Here is an 18080-nt window from a genome sequence, read left to right on the forward strand (position 1 = left end):
CAAAGAAGATATACAAATGTTCAATAAGCATGTGAAAAAATATTTGATATCATTAGTTCTTAGGGAAATTCAAATGAAAACCACAATGAGATACTACTTCACACCCACTAGGATGACCCTAATAAAAAGGTAGTTGATAACCAGTGTTAACAGCATGTGGAGGAACTGGAATTCTCATCCTACATTGCTGATAGGCATGAAAAATGGTGATGCTACTTTAGAAAACATTTTGGCAGTTTCTTAAAAATTTGAACACGTAACCCAGCAGTAACACTCCCAGGTATTTCCCCAAGATAAATGAGGGCCACATAAAAATCTGAACATGAATGTTCATAGCGGCATTATTCATAATAGCCAAAAGGTGGAAACAACCAAATAGCCGTCAACTAAGAATTAGTAAATAAAATGAGATATATTTCCTTTTTAAAAAAAAAATGTTTTTAGTGTTTTTATTTTTTTTTTTTTGAAAGAGAGAGAGAGAGAGAGCATGAGTCGGGGAGGAGCAGAGAGAGAGGGAGACACAGAATTCGAAGCAGGCTCCAGGCTCTGAGCTGTCAGCACAGAGCCCGATGCGGGGCTCGAACCCACAAACTGTGAGATCATGACCTGAGCCGAAGCCGGACGCTCAACTGACTGAGCCACCCAGGCTCCCTGAGATATATTTCTACAATGGATTATTATTCAGCCATAACAAGGAATGAAGTATTGCTATGCTACAAAATGATCATCCTTGAAACCATGTGAAGAAATAAGCCACAATAAATCACATAATTGTATGATTGCATTTACATTAAATGTCCTGAATGGGCAAATCTGTAGAGATAGAAAGTAGATAAGAGATTGTCTAGGGATGGGATGACTGGGGATTGGAGCATGATGTCTACGGGGCGTAGTACGTGTGTGTGTGTGTGTGTGTGTGTGTGGTGATGAAACTGTTCTAAAATTGATTGTGGTGATGGATGCAGAACTCTGTGAATATGCTAAAAGCCATTGGATTGTACACTTAAGATAGGTGAACTGTATGATATGGGAATTATATCTCAGTAAGGGTATTTTAAAATCTGTATTTGGGGGCAATGCTTTTCTTGCCCTTTTGAGGGACTGACAATGAGAAAGATGAAAATAAAGAGTGAAGGTCAAGAGGCCAGTTACTTCAATGGCCGGTAATGGAATAGTCCGCATCCCCAGATCAAACCCCATGTTGGCAATGATCCTTCCCAGCATTGAAAATAGCACCACTGTGGTGGAGACACCTTAATAATGACACTGTCAAACACCTGTCACAATTTTAGCAAGCTGGCTTTTATCTTGTTTTGTTTTATGATTCCTCCACCCTCTACTCCTCATATCATCCGTTGGAGAGAAAAAGAGGTCAAATCAAAATTATAAGCTCAAAAATATTCTTTAGTAATGCCATCACAGAAATTGTAAGATCTTTTATATTCAGATCTTCTGAATAGAAGAACTGTGCAAATACCATAGGGACCATCCTAGAAAACAACATCTCCACCAAGGTGAGTACATTACATTGGAGATTGTGGGAGCACAGAGAGTGGAAGGACATTGAAAAGAGTAGTGGCTTGGTGAAAAATATCTAGACAGAAACCACACTGTGAGATGAATACTCTGTTATCAGAGAGCTAGAAGTACTCTTGAAGGTCAAGTACTTATCTCAAAACCTAAGGCCCGGAGAAGAGATATGATTGGCCCCATGTCACACAGTGGAGAATAGAGTGGATACTAGAACTCAGGTCTCTGAATCCCAGTTTAGGGCTCCTTCTATATGCTGAATGTTGGATATTGACAGACTAGTTGGTGTGGAAGACTGGAATACTATGCCAAAGCTTTTGATTGAAATGGCCAGGCCCCACCTCCATCATTGCTCAGAGCCAAGAGCATCTTTTCAACAATACAACTCTAAGAGGATAAATTACTGAAGAAATAACCAATTGCCAACCTATGCTTTGTCCTTTCTTTCCAGATGGACAGTATATTTGATGTTTGGCTACCTCCATCATATGCCTTCTTTTAAAGTACAAAATCTACTTCAGTGTGAGGCATCTTGAAGGCCATTACAAATGGCAAGGTAGTCTGCAAACCGTCTCCTTTCACAGAGCCTGGCTTCCTATCTTTGATCTTTTCCACTTCATGCCCAAGCCAATCCTCTCAAAGCCTGTCTCCAGGAATTGAATCTGTGGAAGATTGGGGAGGGGGATCTTTTGGTAATACAAACATCACCTTTCCAGCTTTGATTTGCTCAAGAGAAGGTCAATGATAAATGACCTCCCTCTTGGGGCATAACTTACGGCCACGTGGCTTTTTCTATTGAGCCAAATGTTGACTGAAAGGGTCATAACACTAGGAGGAAAGAGAGGTTGGCTCTGGGAGAACTGGAGGCCAAGGAATATAAGTAAGACCAGATGTGGCTGGAGGGGGCAGAGATGATGGGGGCGGGGGAGAGAAAACCTGGCTACACAGGCAAAGTAAGAACACATTCACCTTGGGAAATGCACTCAACATTTTCAAGGTTAAATCCACCTTGTCTTCCTGTGTTTCCCGTGATTCCCTTTGTGCCTGCAGCACCCAGTTACTTAGTATAGCAAGACGGAACAAGTTTTTTCTGGAATACTTAACAGTCATTCAAACATCCTCTGTGCTCTCATTTTCCTATTTCATCATCTTATGGTTCAAAACATGTATTAAAACTCCTGTTCTAGCTTCCAAGACTATGGGTCACCTTGGAATCAGCCTAAAACCCTTTCATGTTATTTTTCTGAGACCTAAAATTCTGGTCCAAGTAGTTGGTACTAGAAAGATATAGAGACATAAAATAAATTCACCCAATTGAAAATGGGCCTAACAAAGGTAACACAAATACTAAAGGGCATACTTAGCCCTTAGGCACGTGTCTTGAGGCAGTGATAAATCTTTGACTGCACAGACCCTGCATGTGGACAAAACTGAGACCAGAGATGCCAATAAGTGCAGCATGAATATGGATGGTGTGAGAACCAGCTGCACCCCTGTTTAAGATGCCAAAAAGCTAGAAGTCTATTATTAAAGCTCTGCATCTCCAATGGAAGCACCATGCTCTATGCTTTACAGAAATGAATGTAAGGCTGGGGGGTGCTGGGTGGCTCAATCGGTTAAGCGTTCAACTCTTGATTTCAGCTCAAGTCATGACTCAACGGTTGTGAGATATAGTCCTGCTTTGGGCCCGGTGATGGACACGGAACCTGCTTAAGATTCTTTCTCTCGCTCTTCCTCTGCCCCTCGTTCCCTCTCTCAGTAAATAAATAAATACAATGTTTAAAACAAATGAATTTAAGACTAGGTTACTGAGCTAGTACTACCACCAAGTGAACCAGAAATTTGGGTTCTAGTTTTTACACATCCATGATCTTTAAGCATAAGTGTGTGGCTTGACCATGAAAATTAATATTTGGATAATTTTGTCAACACACTGCAAAAACCACTCCAGCTGCCAAAGAATCAAAAAAAAAAAACAAAAAACAATCTCATCTGGGAGTTAACTAATATGCATCATCATCTAACCCTTCATATTTTCCCTGACCTCCTAGAAATCCATTATAGCCCATGAGATTAGCAAGGGCCCTGCCAACTCCTCATTTCATTAGCAACTTCTTATTGAGGTGAGGAATAAGTTGGGACCCCTTTGTACTGATGATGGTTAGTTCCTCTGTCTACACAGACCACAAATATGTCAGGGGCAATGAGTCAGGAAATCTGTCTTCTATACTGGAAAAACATAAGTCCTAAAAAGACCAAGGGCTCCAAAAGCCATCCAAAATAAAAACAGAGAGAAAGAGATGACAGCCATGTCCGTAGATTTCTTGTCAATCAGCATAAGCCAATCAATCAAACTGTACACAGAAGAGCAGAAGCAACAATAAATCTGGAATAATCAACTGGGCTGTTTTAACTGATCATTATTCAAACAAAGGGGGAGAAAACCACGTGATTTTTTGTCAGTCTGAGATCCAGTTGAAGCAAGACCAAATCCAAGTGATGGCCTTGATTTCATGATTAAAATGTTCCATAACAAATAGCCTTGACCATACGTTGTCCTTTCTGCCTAGTGCCACATTTAGGCAAAGACAGACATGGAATATCCAAGCGCGTCCAAACCATTGCAACACATGTGCCTTCAGCCTGCATTGAGGAAGATCATATTCCCAAGCAGTAAGAATACCCACCAGTAATCAAAGTGACTGACAGGTGTTAACATTAGAGTTGTCATCACCAGAATTGGGGAATGGGCTGGGCTCCAAGATTTTGAGTTTGGCTAACTTTCAGTATACTCAGCACCTATTTTGTAATTAGTAGGTTTGTCCCTGCACCCCCAAATTTTGTTATTTAATGTCCTTTCTGTAACCGCACAACAATGTTTGATTTGTGGGTTACCCCATGCATACCAATCTAACCAGTGAGGTTAGGGTAGTTAGTTCCTAATCATTCAGCATCTTCTGTAAACAGCATTTCCTAGTGTGCTCTTCAGAATATATACATGTATATCCCATAAAAAAAAAAGTGTTTGTGGTTAAATAAAATTGGGGAAATCGTGGGTCTTAATTAAATTGGTTTCCTTTCTGCAGGACTTCTCAGAACATTTAATGTGCCAATGAGCACCATGAATCTCTAAGAAGGGCTTATAATTTGCAACATTTCACAACACTATTTGACCACAGAACCCTTTTATGAAAAGCTGCTGGGGAGCAGGAGATGGGGACGGTTTTTAGAATATACTTTGGGAAATGTTGCCTTAACTTGCCATGACTTGCCATGACTTCCATGTAAGTAACAAATAGGAGCTCCCCAGGGGGAATACACACTCCTTTGGAAGCCTCCTATCTTTTCTGACAGACCTAAAGATGGTGTTTGGGGCACTGAATGCAGAGGGCTTCTCAGAACATCTCATAACATCTACCTAGGCCAAGTTAGAATAGCTTTATGTCAGTCTGTTCAATCAACAAACATTTATAGACATTCCACAATGTATCAGAACTGAGAATTAAAAAAAAAAAGGTTAAGATTGCTTTAACCTTGCACAGGGGTGCAAGAACCTGAAGACAGAGAAGTTTTCAGGGATAATATGATATTTGAAACAGGCCTTAAAAGACAACCCTCAGGGGTCCAAGCAGGCAGAAAGAGACATTTTAAGGAGAAGAAACTGTATTCAGAGGTACTGATGTCTGACAAAGCTTTGTCCTATTCCCTTGAGCACTGCTCCTGATGTTTCGGGACACACACTATATCATACACTAACATTTTGTACTGTGTTCCCCAAAGAAATGGGAGCCAATGCTTGAAGGAGTTGGAGAAAGCTTGCTGTTCTGTGTGGCCTGCTGTAGGATGAAAATCCACCCATCACAGGTTTGGAGCCTGCTCACGTAGGAGGTGGAGGTGTGGCTTTATTTACCACTAAGAGCAACCACAGAATGCCAAGGTGTGGTATAGCTCCATAAAATGCTGAGAATTTGTGCTAAGAATGATGGAGGGAAAGTAGAGGGAAAGGAACTAACATTTGTAGATATATATCTAAATTGTCTAGCAATTGACATACCTGGTTTAATGGCGAATCGTATGCATACATATTTACATCTTGTGTTTTAATTTACAAAGTGCTTTCGTATCCATTATTTCTTTTGATCTTCAGGTGAATTCTGTGAGCATGGGTAGGGCAGGTGTCATCAGCCCCCTTGTATAGAGAAGTGGGAGGCTTCGGAAAGTTAAGTGATTAGCCCAAGGGTCACATAGTGAGTTGCAATATTACAATAAAAACCAGGTCTTCTGAATCTCAGTCTTAAGTCCTTGATTTGTATTTGTCACACGTTACTCCAAGAGGCTGAAGGTATAGAGATGTGGACTTAATGCCCGATATAAGGAAAATCTTTCTAAAAATCACAGGTTTTCAACAGTGGGATAGGCTGTCTTATGAAATTGAAATGCTTGCAGAGTATATCCTTGCCATAGGTGGGAGATTAAATGTCATGGCTTCTAAGTTCACTGTCAACACTAAGATCCAATGATCCTAAAACCCCTGGCTTCTATTTCCCCAAGATGAGGTGTCCAATGATTCCGCCTGCTCCTGGGAAGCTCCTGTTTATTATGTACTTGGTCCTCAGGAAAGAGATCCTCTTTAAGAGATGCTTGGAGTTGGGACTTTTCCCATGGCAGGTAAATTCGTTGCTTTGGTGCAACAAACACAAATCACATTCAACCAATGCGTCCAGGCATCACTCAGATCACAGAATGAGGAACATGTAAAAGTCACAAATTTAGAAACATTCCCAAATATGTGAGTTTGAGTTTTACCAGAGATTTAAACTCTTGCAGCATTCAGTATATGTCAGAAATCATGGGAGGAGACACAGTTCTGCATTTGAACACTCATCAGTCATTCTGATGGAGAGTGAATCTGCTTCTTCAGAATCTATATAATTGCGTACACACCAAAGGTATTTTAAGAAGGTAGAGAGTACGGACCAATAATAATCCGCAGTTGTCTTCTCTCGTGGGGGACCAGGATTCTCTTTAGAGCTAACAGAACCAGCCACTGTTCCAATTCTCTTGGAACATATTTTGTCACACATTTACAGCTCCCTATGCTCAAGAGAATGGTGCATCTGTCTGATGGAGACGCCTGGCTGCATTCTTTCCCAGATATTAATATAGGTGGCACTTTAGTAGCATAACCAATGACATGAAGAACCTGATTTGGAGAGGAACAGATGGCAGCATCTTTCTTGGGCTAATTTTAGGATCCTGAAATAGTCCCTTTCTCACACAAAACCATCAGTGGAACCAAATTAAGACAGCCATGTCACACAGAAAAGGGAAAAAGGAAAAATGTGGTCTAGTGTGAGGCAAAGACAAGGAACCAGAGACTTCAGTGCTTCCCCTGTATCCGAGTCCTTTCACAGAACATGAGGGCTACTTCAACCTCTTTTCACCACAATGGATGCTGAATACCAACCTAAGGCCATCTAAGAAGAAATGAGCCGGCAAATCTCATTTCTAGGCATACACATTGAGTGATCAAGGTTGCATCACGTGATAGCCACATTCAGATTTATAAGAACGTGTAGGATCTAGGTTCTAGGTCCTTTACTCAGCAGATAAGAAAGCTGAGGCTAAGTGACCATCCTACTTGATGAGACAGAAGCAGATTGAATTTCATAGCCTCAGATTTCTAGTCCAATGTTTTGTCTGCTGAAAAGACCTTTCTTCCAAATGATACCCGAAATATCAGGTAGGGATGATGGGAGGCGGAGGAAGAGACCCCAACCAGAAATGATGCCTGAGGTGCAGAATGGTCATCCAGGCATTTAGAACAACTGAGAAGAAGAGTACTTTAAAAAAAAAAAAAAGTACCTACCTGTTTTCCATCCAGAGTGTAGAGTTTTTTGACAACCCCGGTCTCCAGCTTGATGGCTTCGGTGATGTCAGTGAGGACTTGCTCAAAAGAGTGGGCTGTCTTCTTGTTCAGAAGCACACGCACAGCCTTCCGAGGCTTCACCCCGCTGCGAATGATGGTCACCAGTTTGGGGCGCACAAAGTCCTTGTTCTCTCTGGCCTGGGCACTGTTGCTGCTAGCCAGGGATTGGGGGGCTTTCATATTGGCGGATGTCTTCACATTGACAGACCAGTTGGGATTGACATTCTTGGTGTACTCCACCTTTTTAAAGAAGTTGTCTGAGGAGCAAACATAGCTTTCCCCTAAGGGAAGAAATAAGTGGTGATTAGTTCAACAGCCAATATGTGGACCATTCTAACCAAACTAATGCACATTGACCTTGGAGTAGGGCTTTTGGAGATACGGTGATAGTAGCCAACTGTAGGCACAATTTCTTACTGGGCTGTCTCTCTAAAACTTGGATCATTCAAATTCAAGAGCTGAAAAATCCTATAAAGCTAAGGGTTTTAAGGACAATGAACCCATACATCTAAGTATAATCTAACAAGCAGGGTTCTCTCGCTTGATGCGGTTCTATTGCAATTGAAATGTTTATGTTCATTTCTAGTATGTTTGTTTCCATCCAGAGTGTAGAGTTTGATACGATTTTATTGCAATTGAAGTGTTTATGTTAATTTCTAGGATGTTTGTTGATATTCGGGGGCATTACTGGAGTGTTTTTAACATGTTTCTATTTCTTAATGTTCCTGTCCTATTTCTGGACTCATAGCCACATTCCATGGTTATATTATAAACCAGGGAGAACTTTCAAAATTAATAGTTTATCCCAAGTTAAAGTGACCCAAGTATCCTTGTACATTGGGCATATAGTACATACCTGCCAAGAAGCCACATTGTCCTTTGCACAGAGTATGTGGCTAAGCAGTGGAATATTGAAATGTGAAATGTATGTGTGTGGTGAATATATACATATATATATATACATATACATATATATATGTATATGTATATATATATACACAATTGTGTCCTCTACTGCTCACCTCCACATCAAAGTGGAGAAACTGCCTGAATAACAGCATGCGCGTGCTCGCGCGCGCGCGCGCGCGCGCGCACACACACACACACACACACCCCGTTGCTTATGTTTGCAAATCTAGCTGTTGCTTGAGAAATACTTTCCCCTGTTTCTACCACCCACCCCTCATCTTTGCATCTTCCCCAATGCTACACACTAGATCTGTGTGTTCAAGGCTCTCTTCACCAGGACTCACCCTTGGCTGCCACAAGTAAGGAGGTGGAGATGTAAGAATATGTTATACAGCTAGATTTATGGATTGGAGGAATCTAGTGTACTTTTCACATTTATCTTGGGCTACAGGAAATGACTAATACAGCGGAAGGAACACCGGGGCCAGAGGCAAGGCAGTGGCGGGGAGTAGACACCTGGGACTAGAAGCTGGAGAAAAGAGGAAGAGAGGTAGGCTCATCCTGGAGGAGAGAGTATTGGAAAAGGTTGAATTTGTTGAGTAAAACACATTAGCCTGAAGGTATATAGAAGTTCATCCAGAGGTCAAGCTGCAGAAAACTAGTGTGAGTTAATCAGGCTTAACTCATCAGTAACAATTCTAAATAAATAAGTTGGTCAACCCTAGCCAGTGCAAAGAAAGCATTACACACAATTACGGACTGATGGCTCTTCTTCCTTTGGTCTCAGCGGGAGAACCATGCAGGGACATTCAGAAACACCGGGCTGATAATTCCCTCCTTTTGCAAATATTGATTGCTTTGCTGCAGCGCCAAATCCTTTAAGTCATGTTAATTAATAAATTTTTCAGTTAGTGCTGAGAGAAGATTCAGTCAGATTCTCTAGGGCACCTTTGAGGACATTTATGTGTGTTTGTGAAGGGGAAGGGTGAGTGGCTTCCAACACTGCTCTGAGTCCAAGAGGCCATTAGTGTTCTGTCTTGTCAGGGGGCCAGGGGGAGGTTTGTAGGTGAACATAGGCGTCCTCTCCCACGTGGTGCACATACACACACCCAGGATGGCGTAGTCAAAGAACTCAGTCGAAAGAAACCCTAAACTCTCTCGCTCCCTTGCTGGCAAATCCAACCTAACCCAAGGGATTAGAGGCTAGGGTCTTTAATTTGTGACTTTAAGGGGTGAAGGAGCCTGCTCAATTCCCCCATCTACTCACAGCCAATATCCCCCCCCCACCCTTCGAGATGGCCCGTTGCCTTAGCACTCCACCAGATTCACGGGTACCTTCCAAGAGGTTAGTGCCTTTAAGTCAGATGTTTTCCATAACTTGTCAAGTACTTTAAAACTCTGACAACTGGTGGTGTAGAAATGTGTGAGGCTATATATTTATGATTTCACTCATCTACAGTCTCCTCTGGAGAGTCAGCTGTGTAGCCCTATTAGGACTCTGGACTTATTTTGCTCCCATGTCTTAAACCTCTTAAGCCTCTGAACTATGAGTATGATTAACCACCCCCAGATGAAAATGAACATGATGGCAGACAGCTATAGTATCATATGGCACCAGGAACTTTCCAGAGGGCCCAGCTCTCAGCCAAATCTATGTTGAGCACCTTCCAACAGTACATTTTAGTCTCTCCACTCTCTCCTTTTGGCCTCAACATGGAGTAATGGAAAAAGAGCAGCTGATGTGATGTCAGTCAGAATAGGGTCTCCAACACTTCCTAGCTGTGTGCCCTTGAGCAAGTTACCTAACCTCCCCCAGCTTCAGTAAGTTGTCTGCAAAGTGGGAATGATAATAACAATACCTACCTCATAAGGTTGTGGTGAGGCACAAATGAGATGATGGATAGAAACTGCTGAGCCCAGAGCCTAGTGCATGGCAAACACTTGAGAAACTCTAGCTATGGTTATCATTAAGGCCCTCATCTGAAAGAATAGAGAGAGAACAAGAAAGAAAGAGGAAAGAAGCAAGGAGGAAGAAAGAGCTGAGGGGAAGGAGATGAAAGAGGAGGAGGAAAAGCCCAAGGAAAGAAAAAAGAAAGAAGCAGCAGCAGCCATCTTGGAACTGAGCTATAATAATGTATATAACAGGACCACTACCCAGGTCTCATGCCTCGAACATAACAGTTTCCTACTGGATAAGAGGAGGTATCCAGTTGTTGAAAAAGTCACATGTAGGACTCCATGGTTAACACTCAGCAAAGCCACGTGGTGCCACTGATGATGCATGCTGAGGGCAGGATCCTTTTAAGACTTTATACTTTTTAGTGCAGTTCTAGGTTCACAGCAAAATTGAGGGGCAGGTACCGAGATTTCTCCCACAACTCTTGTCCCCACACATGCATAGCCTCCCCTGTAATCAAACATCCCTGACCAGAGGGCAGGATATTTACAGTGGTCAAGGGCAACAACTTGGGAAGTCAGACCCTGAATCCCAGTCCCAATCAGGCCTTTGGGAGCTGTGTGACCTCAGCAAATCATTTAATCTCAAAGTCTCAGCTTTTCCATCTATAAATAGAAGGTATTACACTAGGTGACATCTCAGTTCCTTCCAGACCTAAAGATCCACGAGAAGGAATTTTCTTCTCTTTTCCATCCCCAAAAGGCTGGAGGAGGTAACGTTATGAGGGTCATTAAACTTTAAAGAAATAGGCGCCCACTACCGAGGACTCTCCACTTGTACTACTGGAAAGACATCAAACGTGCTGCTGCGTCTCTAGACCAAGGCTTCCTTGTTCTCATTTTGCAAACATCGGCAACATCTGCTGCCAGAGCTGGGTGCTTCCTGCCCATCCAGCTGCCTGGCACTTGGAGCTGGATGAGGTGTATTGCACCTTTACACAGCTGGGTTCCAATCCTGACACAGCTTGCAGGGGCCATTTCCCACCCATTGGGAGCCTAGAAAGAAAGCCAGAGCCAGGCAAGGTGACAATTTTCTGGAACTGACTATCTGCTTCAGGGAGAAAGAGGGTAAGGAAATGAAGTCATGGAAGCACAGCTGAAAGGGCAGGAAGGGAACAGAATATGGGCTCAAGATGATCTAATGTCGGGGCGCCCGGGTGGCTCAGCCGGTTAAGCGTCTGACTTCCGCTCAGGTCATGATCTTGTGGTTTCTGAGTTCAAGCTCCACATCGGGTTCTGTGCTAACAGCACAGAGCCTGGAGCCTGCTTCGGATTCTGTGTCTTCCTCTCTCTCTGCCCCTCCCCTTCTCTCTCTCTCTCTCTCTCTCTCTCTCAAAAATAATAAATAAACATTAAAAAACATTTTTTTAAAGATGATCTATGTCCACCTCCCTTCATTTTCAGGATGGCTCCATTTTCAAAAACATGAAATACACTCATATTTTCTCAGTGTGAAAACACTTCTGCCTGGGCTTTCTCCTCTTTTCCAGAACTTCCTCATTCAAGAAGGAAAATATTAAATGATACTGCATTGTATTATCCTATCTATTAATGATGTACCTGTCTCCCAGGTGTCTTTAAATCCTTCTCTTTGGCAATGTGCTTGCTTTAGGAGCTAGAGGATAAGTTAGTGAGAAGGTGGTTCCATCTCATCTCATCTCATCTCATCTCATCTCAAATGAGTTATGGCAAAGGGTCTGGATCATAACTGATGTCACTGTTCAACTCAGATTTTCCAGCAAGACGGTCCCAATTGTCCATATTCTGTCCCATGCTCCACGTAATAACGCTCAAAATAATACCCCGAAGATTGATCTGGGTACTCACAAAGAAGTGAGGAAGGAACTGGGCAGGAAGGGAAGGAGAATGATTTTGCAATGAAAGACTAAACAAGACAAAAGGAAGAGTCACATTCATTGACCCACTGGGAATATGACTAACACATAATACGACCACAGCCTACATGGCTTCACTAAGACTCCTTGTGTACCCAAAGAGCTGTGGAAAAGCTGAGATAAATAACCTGATTTGGGTCCAAAATGTCACCCTTGCGACTTTCAGCATCTAGCAGCAAACAGTAGACTAGAGGCATTAGACAAGGAGTGTAACAGGCCAGAGTGATTATTAACCAATACCAATTGTTTTTTATTTCATTTTATTTTTTTCTAAATATTTAACAAAGTGGCCATTTGGAAACCGTATGTTCCATGCTCCATTATTCCTTTAAGGTCTACAAAGGAAAAAACAAAACAAAACAAAACCAAGGACTTCTTCACTCCTAGGAACTCCCATCACTGTAGTTAGCTGAAAGGGACCATCAGGATCACCTAATCCAGTATTTCTCAAGTTTAAAAGATCACCTGGGGAGATTTGTTAAAAACATAGATTCTGCAGCCCTAGCCCTGGGGATTCTGATTCAATAGATCTGGGGTATGACACAGGAATTGATATTTTCCTGAATCTCTGGAAGAATCTGAAAGGCAGCCAGGTTTGGGAGCCACTGGCCATCCCACAGGCTCTGGAATCCCACTGACCCCCTCAGTAGTGTCATCATTATTGCTTTATTTTTTTACATCATTAACAATAATACCTTGTAGCTATAGCTTTACCTTGTCGATGCGTTTCCATAGCTATTATCTAATTATATCCTCACAACCACCCTGATAGGTAAAGAAGGCAGGTGTTACTAGTCTCACACAAATGTTACAATAGATACACAAGATGTGGTTCATACATACAATGGAGTATTATTCCTCAATAAGAGGGACCAAAGTGTTGATACATGGTATAACATGAATAAACCTTAAAAACACTTTTCTAAGGGAAATAAGCCAGTCACAAAAGACCACATGGTATATGATTCAGTTTATATAATAAGCAAATCTGTGGAGACATAGAGTAGGTAAGTTGTTGCCTAGGACTGGAGAGAGTGAGGGAAATGGACAATGACAGCTAATTGGTACAGGGTTTCCATTCGGGGTGACGAGAGTTATCTAAAATTAGATTATGATGATGGCTGCATCACTTGGTAAATTTTCTAAAAATCATTGAATTGTAGGGGCGCCTGGGTGGCTCAGTTGGTTGAGCGTCTGACTCTTGATTGATCTCACGGGTCATGGGTTCAAGCCCTGCATTGGGCTCTGGAATGACAGTGTGGAGCCTGCTTGGGATTCTCTCTCTACCTCTCTCTCTATCTCTCTTTATGTCTCTCAAAAATAAATAAATAAACTTAAAAATTATTTTTTAAAAATTTTAAAATTAAAAAAAATCATTGAATTGTACACCTAAATGGGTGATTTTTACATTGTGTAAATTATACCTTAAAATGGCAGTTTTCTTCAAAAATGCTGTTTTACAAAGGAGAACATTATTTACCGTGACAATAAGTTATGTAGCTAACCAGCTATAAACTAGGACAACCCAACAGTCATAGCTACCCTTTATTCCTGTATACCAGGAATAATAGTAAAAACTTCATACCCATTTTCTTATTTAATCCTCAAAGCAGCTATTCCCACTTTACAGATGAAAAACTGAGGCTCAGGGAGTCTACATGGTTTCCCCAAGGTCGCACCAGCTAGCAGGTGGCAGATTTTGGATTGGAAACAAATCTGATCCCAAAGACTCCTTTTCCTGCAATAACCTTCTGCCTCTAAGACTAGAACCTGCTGCCTCTGATTCTTCATCAGGGATCTTTCCAAACTTTTTCAGCGTGAAGTCTCTTGGGGAACAGTGTGCATGAATACTCTTAATCTTTCATTCAACCTCTTCCAATGGTGAACAAAGTGAGGGGCTTCTGCCCTCCATTCCCAGAAGAGTAGTTCCAAAGGGCAAAACAGGAGAGAAAAAAACCTTCTTCTTCTTTATCTTCCTCATCCCCAGTGCCCTTTCCCATCTGGCTCTGCAGCAGTGGGAAAGCTGGCCACATTTCTCAATATTATCTTAGAGATACCCCAGAATTTCCTTGACTGAATGAGCAGTACTAAGGACTGGGAGGTCACTGCAGCTTGTGGATGCAGATGATACATGAATAAATGCGAGTGAGCCTTCTTTACATTCTATATAACCCAGGAAGCACTACCAATGCACCCAGGGGAAGAGTCCAATCTAGCAGGACTCAAAAGGGTCAGGAGAAAGGGTGCAGTCTTCAAAATTACATTTATTATCTATATTGAGCTGAGATTATCACAAAACATACACACACACACACACACACACACGCACACACACACACATCTAGGGAAAAAAATCAATATCAAGGGCTTGTCCTTGAGCAAGATATGTTAGAAAATGGATCTGGGGAGGGGGGAAATCTGTGCATGACACTTCTCTTCAATCAGACACAAGAACATTCTAATTCCTACTCGAAATACAATGTCCCTTGGTTCAGAATTCTGCCTTAGCATCTGTCATGGCCTTTAACAAATCACAACTAGTGGCAATGAGGACATACTGGGTGATTCAAGGTGCTTTGTTTGTGAAAATTATGACGGAGGCACCCCTCAGATTCGACTGACACATGGGCTTTACAGTGACAAAAGATGAACACCCTATCAATTATTCTGTTGGACAGCTCCCTCAACCTCGGGCCAAGTCCTTCTAGTTTGCCCTGTCTCTCCTTTAAGATACGTGCTAGGATAGTCAATCCTTGCATGTTCAGAAAAAGTCTCAGATTAACCTCTGCCTGGTCATCTGGCACACGATCAAATAATCTGAGCCTTCTTAGCATTGTTTTTCAAGGTCAGTTATGTGGAAAAACCTCAGACTTGAACCATGAGACCCAGAGCCACTAGCCGTATGGACACTGTCTCTTATCAGCAACTGGCTCCAAATCCCTTGACCTGGCCTGAGAAACAGCAGCAACTTGCGAGAACATGGTCTTGTGCAAGGGAAGCCCTCATGCTCCTTTGTCTAAGAACACAAGAAAGCTAGAAGCAGTGAAGCAGAGGCGGGGCACTCCCACACCAAGTCATTTAATGCGCTGTTTCTCATTCCCTGTTGGCTGCTTCATAATCTGGCTTCCCTAGAGATCTGCCTGCTCTAAACTCACCTTTCCTCAGGGAATGGAAGGGGTGAGGAGGTGGGGCTAGAGGGGTGGAGGAAAGGGTTTGGGGAGGGCCATTTGCATGATCACCGTCCCTCGAAGCTGTCCTTTAAAGCACCGTGTCAAGTTAAACGGATTCCATGTTATAGCGATTTAAAAGTGGGGATAGGGAGGCATCCACCATATAATTGACTTGATAACGTACAGTATTAAGCACGTGTCCCAAGATCAATCTTCTACATAACCACAGAGAAAGGTGTCGTGGATGAGCAAGGTTTTGTTAAGAGCTGAGATGTCCCTGCTTTTGGAGAGGGTACCAGGTTTTTTGGGTTTTCAGCAACATAGTCATAAAATTCGATTGTAGAACCAAACTCTAGAGAGGATTTAAAGGGACTTAGGTACAGTGAGTCAGTTCCTATTCTAATAGGAATAGTCTTTATTAAAATACCAGACATACCTACAGCTTTCTTTGGTATTTCTCTCAATGACCTCAGCCTTAGGGACACACCCTGAAGTGGGTTTTTTAGAAGCAACAGCTGAGCAGTGACCACTTACCTAAAAGGATAATCCTTTATGAATATGTCCAGGAAGTCCTGCTTTTAGGACGCCTACTTCCATGCGCAGCAATTCACAGTCTCTCAGCAGCTCAAAGGATATTTGGATACCTTTCTGTTAACTCAACCAAAGTTCCTTCTTCATTTTACAGCCCTAAGGAGTTCATGGTCTGCTTCAATAATGCTACTTAGAATTGACTATGAACAAGATCCAGAGTAAATGACACAATTCAGATTTTCCTTTGTACCCTGACAGATGAGCACAATGCATTATCACCGCCATCCACGCTCCAACGCCAGCAGAGACTAAAGGCCATGAAGAGCAATGGCTAATGGTCTGTCGATGCCTATAGGATCAGAGAGTCTCGGCATCGACCTGGTGCTCTGACAAACATAATTCCTAATTTTGTTTTTCCCATGAACTCCAAGAAATGTAACCATAGCCAACGATGCCACCTCCCACCAAGAGCCACCACCCTTGAAATTACCTTCCTCCAGTTCATCCATGCTTCCGATTTTCCTGGATCCATCAATGGTGTAAATGTAACGCACTCCCTGAGGCAGGTTGATGTTGTCAGACAGAGATCGAGTCAGGTCAGCCAGCAAGGCGTCAAAGCTGCGAAAACGGTCAGAGGACACAGCGTACACAATCCCCTTGAAGTAGCGGTCCCCATTGCGGTAGAAACGTACCTTCTTGGCTTTCTTCTCGTTGCTCAGTGCCTGCAAGGTTCTGGTTCGGTAGAAGCTACAATGGGCGCTGTGAGTGGGGCTGGGCAGCCCATTCATCCGTGAGCCTCGCATGTTCCTGGATGTCTTGTCTCTTTCGTCAAAATGTCCAAAATCAAGTTCCATATTTTGGTGGAACCTCAGAGACCTGAGTGTTGGACAAAGGGGGTGAGGGGAGGCAAAGAAAGAGGGGCAGGGAGGGGGGGAAAAAAGAAAAGAATTCAAATATTAGCCAGATCCAGTTCTGCAATCTGCTGCTTGTGAAAAGAACTGCTCGAAAAAAGCCTGTGACCCATCTGCTGCTTGCCCCTGACCTGCAGGAATATTGATCTTAATAGAGAAGAAGGAGGGGCTGAGGGGGTGCTGGCGATGGTGGGGGGTTGGGGTGGGAGATGGGGAAGGAGGCACTTTGGGCACTGTTCCAAAACAGAGGAGAGGGAGGGATTTTGAAATCGCTTAAAATCCTGGGACTTATTGACAGTGGCTCCTATCAAATTGTAACTTCGGGCTAAATACATTAAAACTGGCATCTGTTTCCTCACACATGCCCACATGACTAACAGTTGTAAATGAATCCATAGCCTGACAAGATCCCCTTAAAGAGAATAGAAGGCGCTAGCTGAGGTTAGCATCTCCAGTTTGGGAAGCAATCTTTGTGCCTCCGTCAAATGACTACAACGGGGAATGTTTTAATTTTATTCCCAACCCTCTTCCCTACCCTAATGTGTGCATCCCCTCCCCCCAGAATAAACCAGGATTCTCCTTTAAGGGGACAGCCTCCAGGGAGTAGCTACTGTCTTTGTGCTATTCATCAAACCCTTTCCCCACCAAGCTGGTGCAGCTATCCGACATTCATAAGAAATAAGCTGAAAAAAAGGATTAGAAAAATCAGTTATTTAACAAGTTATCAGCTCTGCTTCCCCCCGCCCCCTCTGGCACCATTTGGTCACAAAATCCTTTTCTTTCTTTCGTTTTTTTTTTTGTTTTGTTTCTTAATATGTGCACGATCCCTCCCCAACGATGCAGCCCCACCTCTTAATGGAATAATTTAATTGTTGAAAGATTCCCAAATGAGTCCCTGAAAAGCATATGGGACCTTCAGAAACAAGCACACCTTTCATTGTTCTGTATTTCTACCCTGACTGAAGGGGCATTTTGCCCTCACAGCGGGCAATTCACCCCAAACTTGTCTATTGCCCAGGTGCATTAGCTGAGGCAAAAGATGGTCATCTGTCAGATTTATTTTTTCCCTTTCTGCTGAACCAGAGAGAGAGAGAGAGAAAGGAAGAAAGAAAGAAAGAAAGAAAGAGAAAGAAATGAGGAAAGGAAAGGAAAAGGAAGAAAGAAAGAAAGAAAGAAAGAAGAAAGAGAAAGAAAGAAATGAGGAAAGGAAAAGGAAGAAAGAAAGAAAGAAAGAAAGAAGAAAAGGAAA

At 42.5% G+C, this 18080-nt stretch overlaps 1 protein-coding gene across 1 annotated transcript in view; it reads right to left on the bottom strand.

Moving 5' to 3' along the window:
- The window catches only part of DCX (doublecortin), a 97678-nt gene extending 80362 nt beyond the window's left edge, over positions 1 to 17316 (bottom strand). Inside the window, exons 1-3 of the mRNA XM_047843281.1 lie at positions 17124 to 17316; positions 16411 to 16796; positions 7400 to 7740 (exon numbers count right to left, since the gene is read on the bottom strand). Coding sequence (XP_047699237.1) covers positions 7400 to 7740; positions 16411 to 16796; positions 17124 to 17227 — 831 coding nt within the window. The 5' untranslated portion in view covers positions 17228 to 17316. The remainder of the gene's footprint in view (positions 1 to 7399; positions 7741 to 16410; positions 16797 to 17123) is intronic.
- Positions 17317 to 18080: the final 764 nt, after the last annotated feature.

Source organism: Prionailurus viverrinus, chromosome X (genome assembly GCF_022837055.1).
Source record: "Prionailurus viverrinus isolate Anna chromosome X, UM_Priviv_1.0, whole genome shotgun sequence".
Lineage (NCBI taxonomy): Eukaryota > Metazoa > Chordata > Mammalia > Carnivora > Felidae > Prionailurus > Prionailurus viverrinus.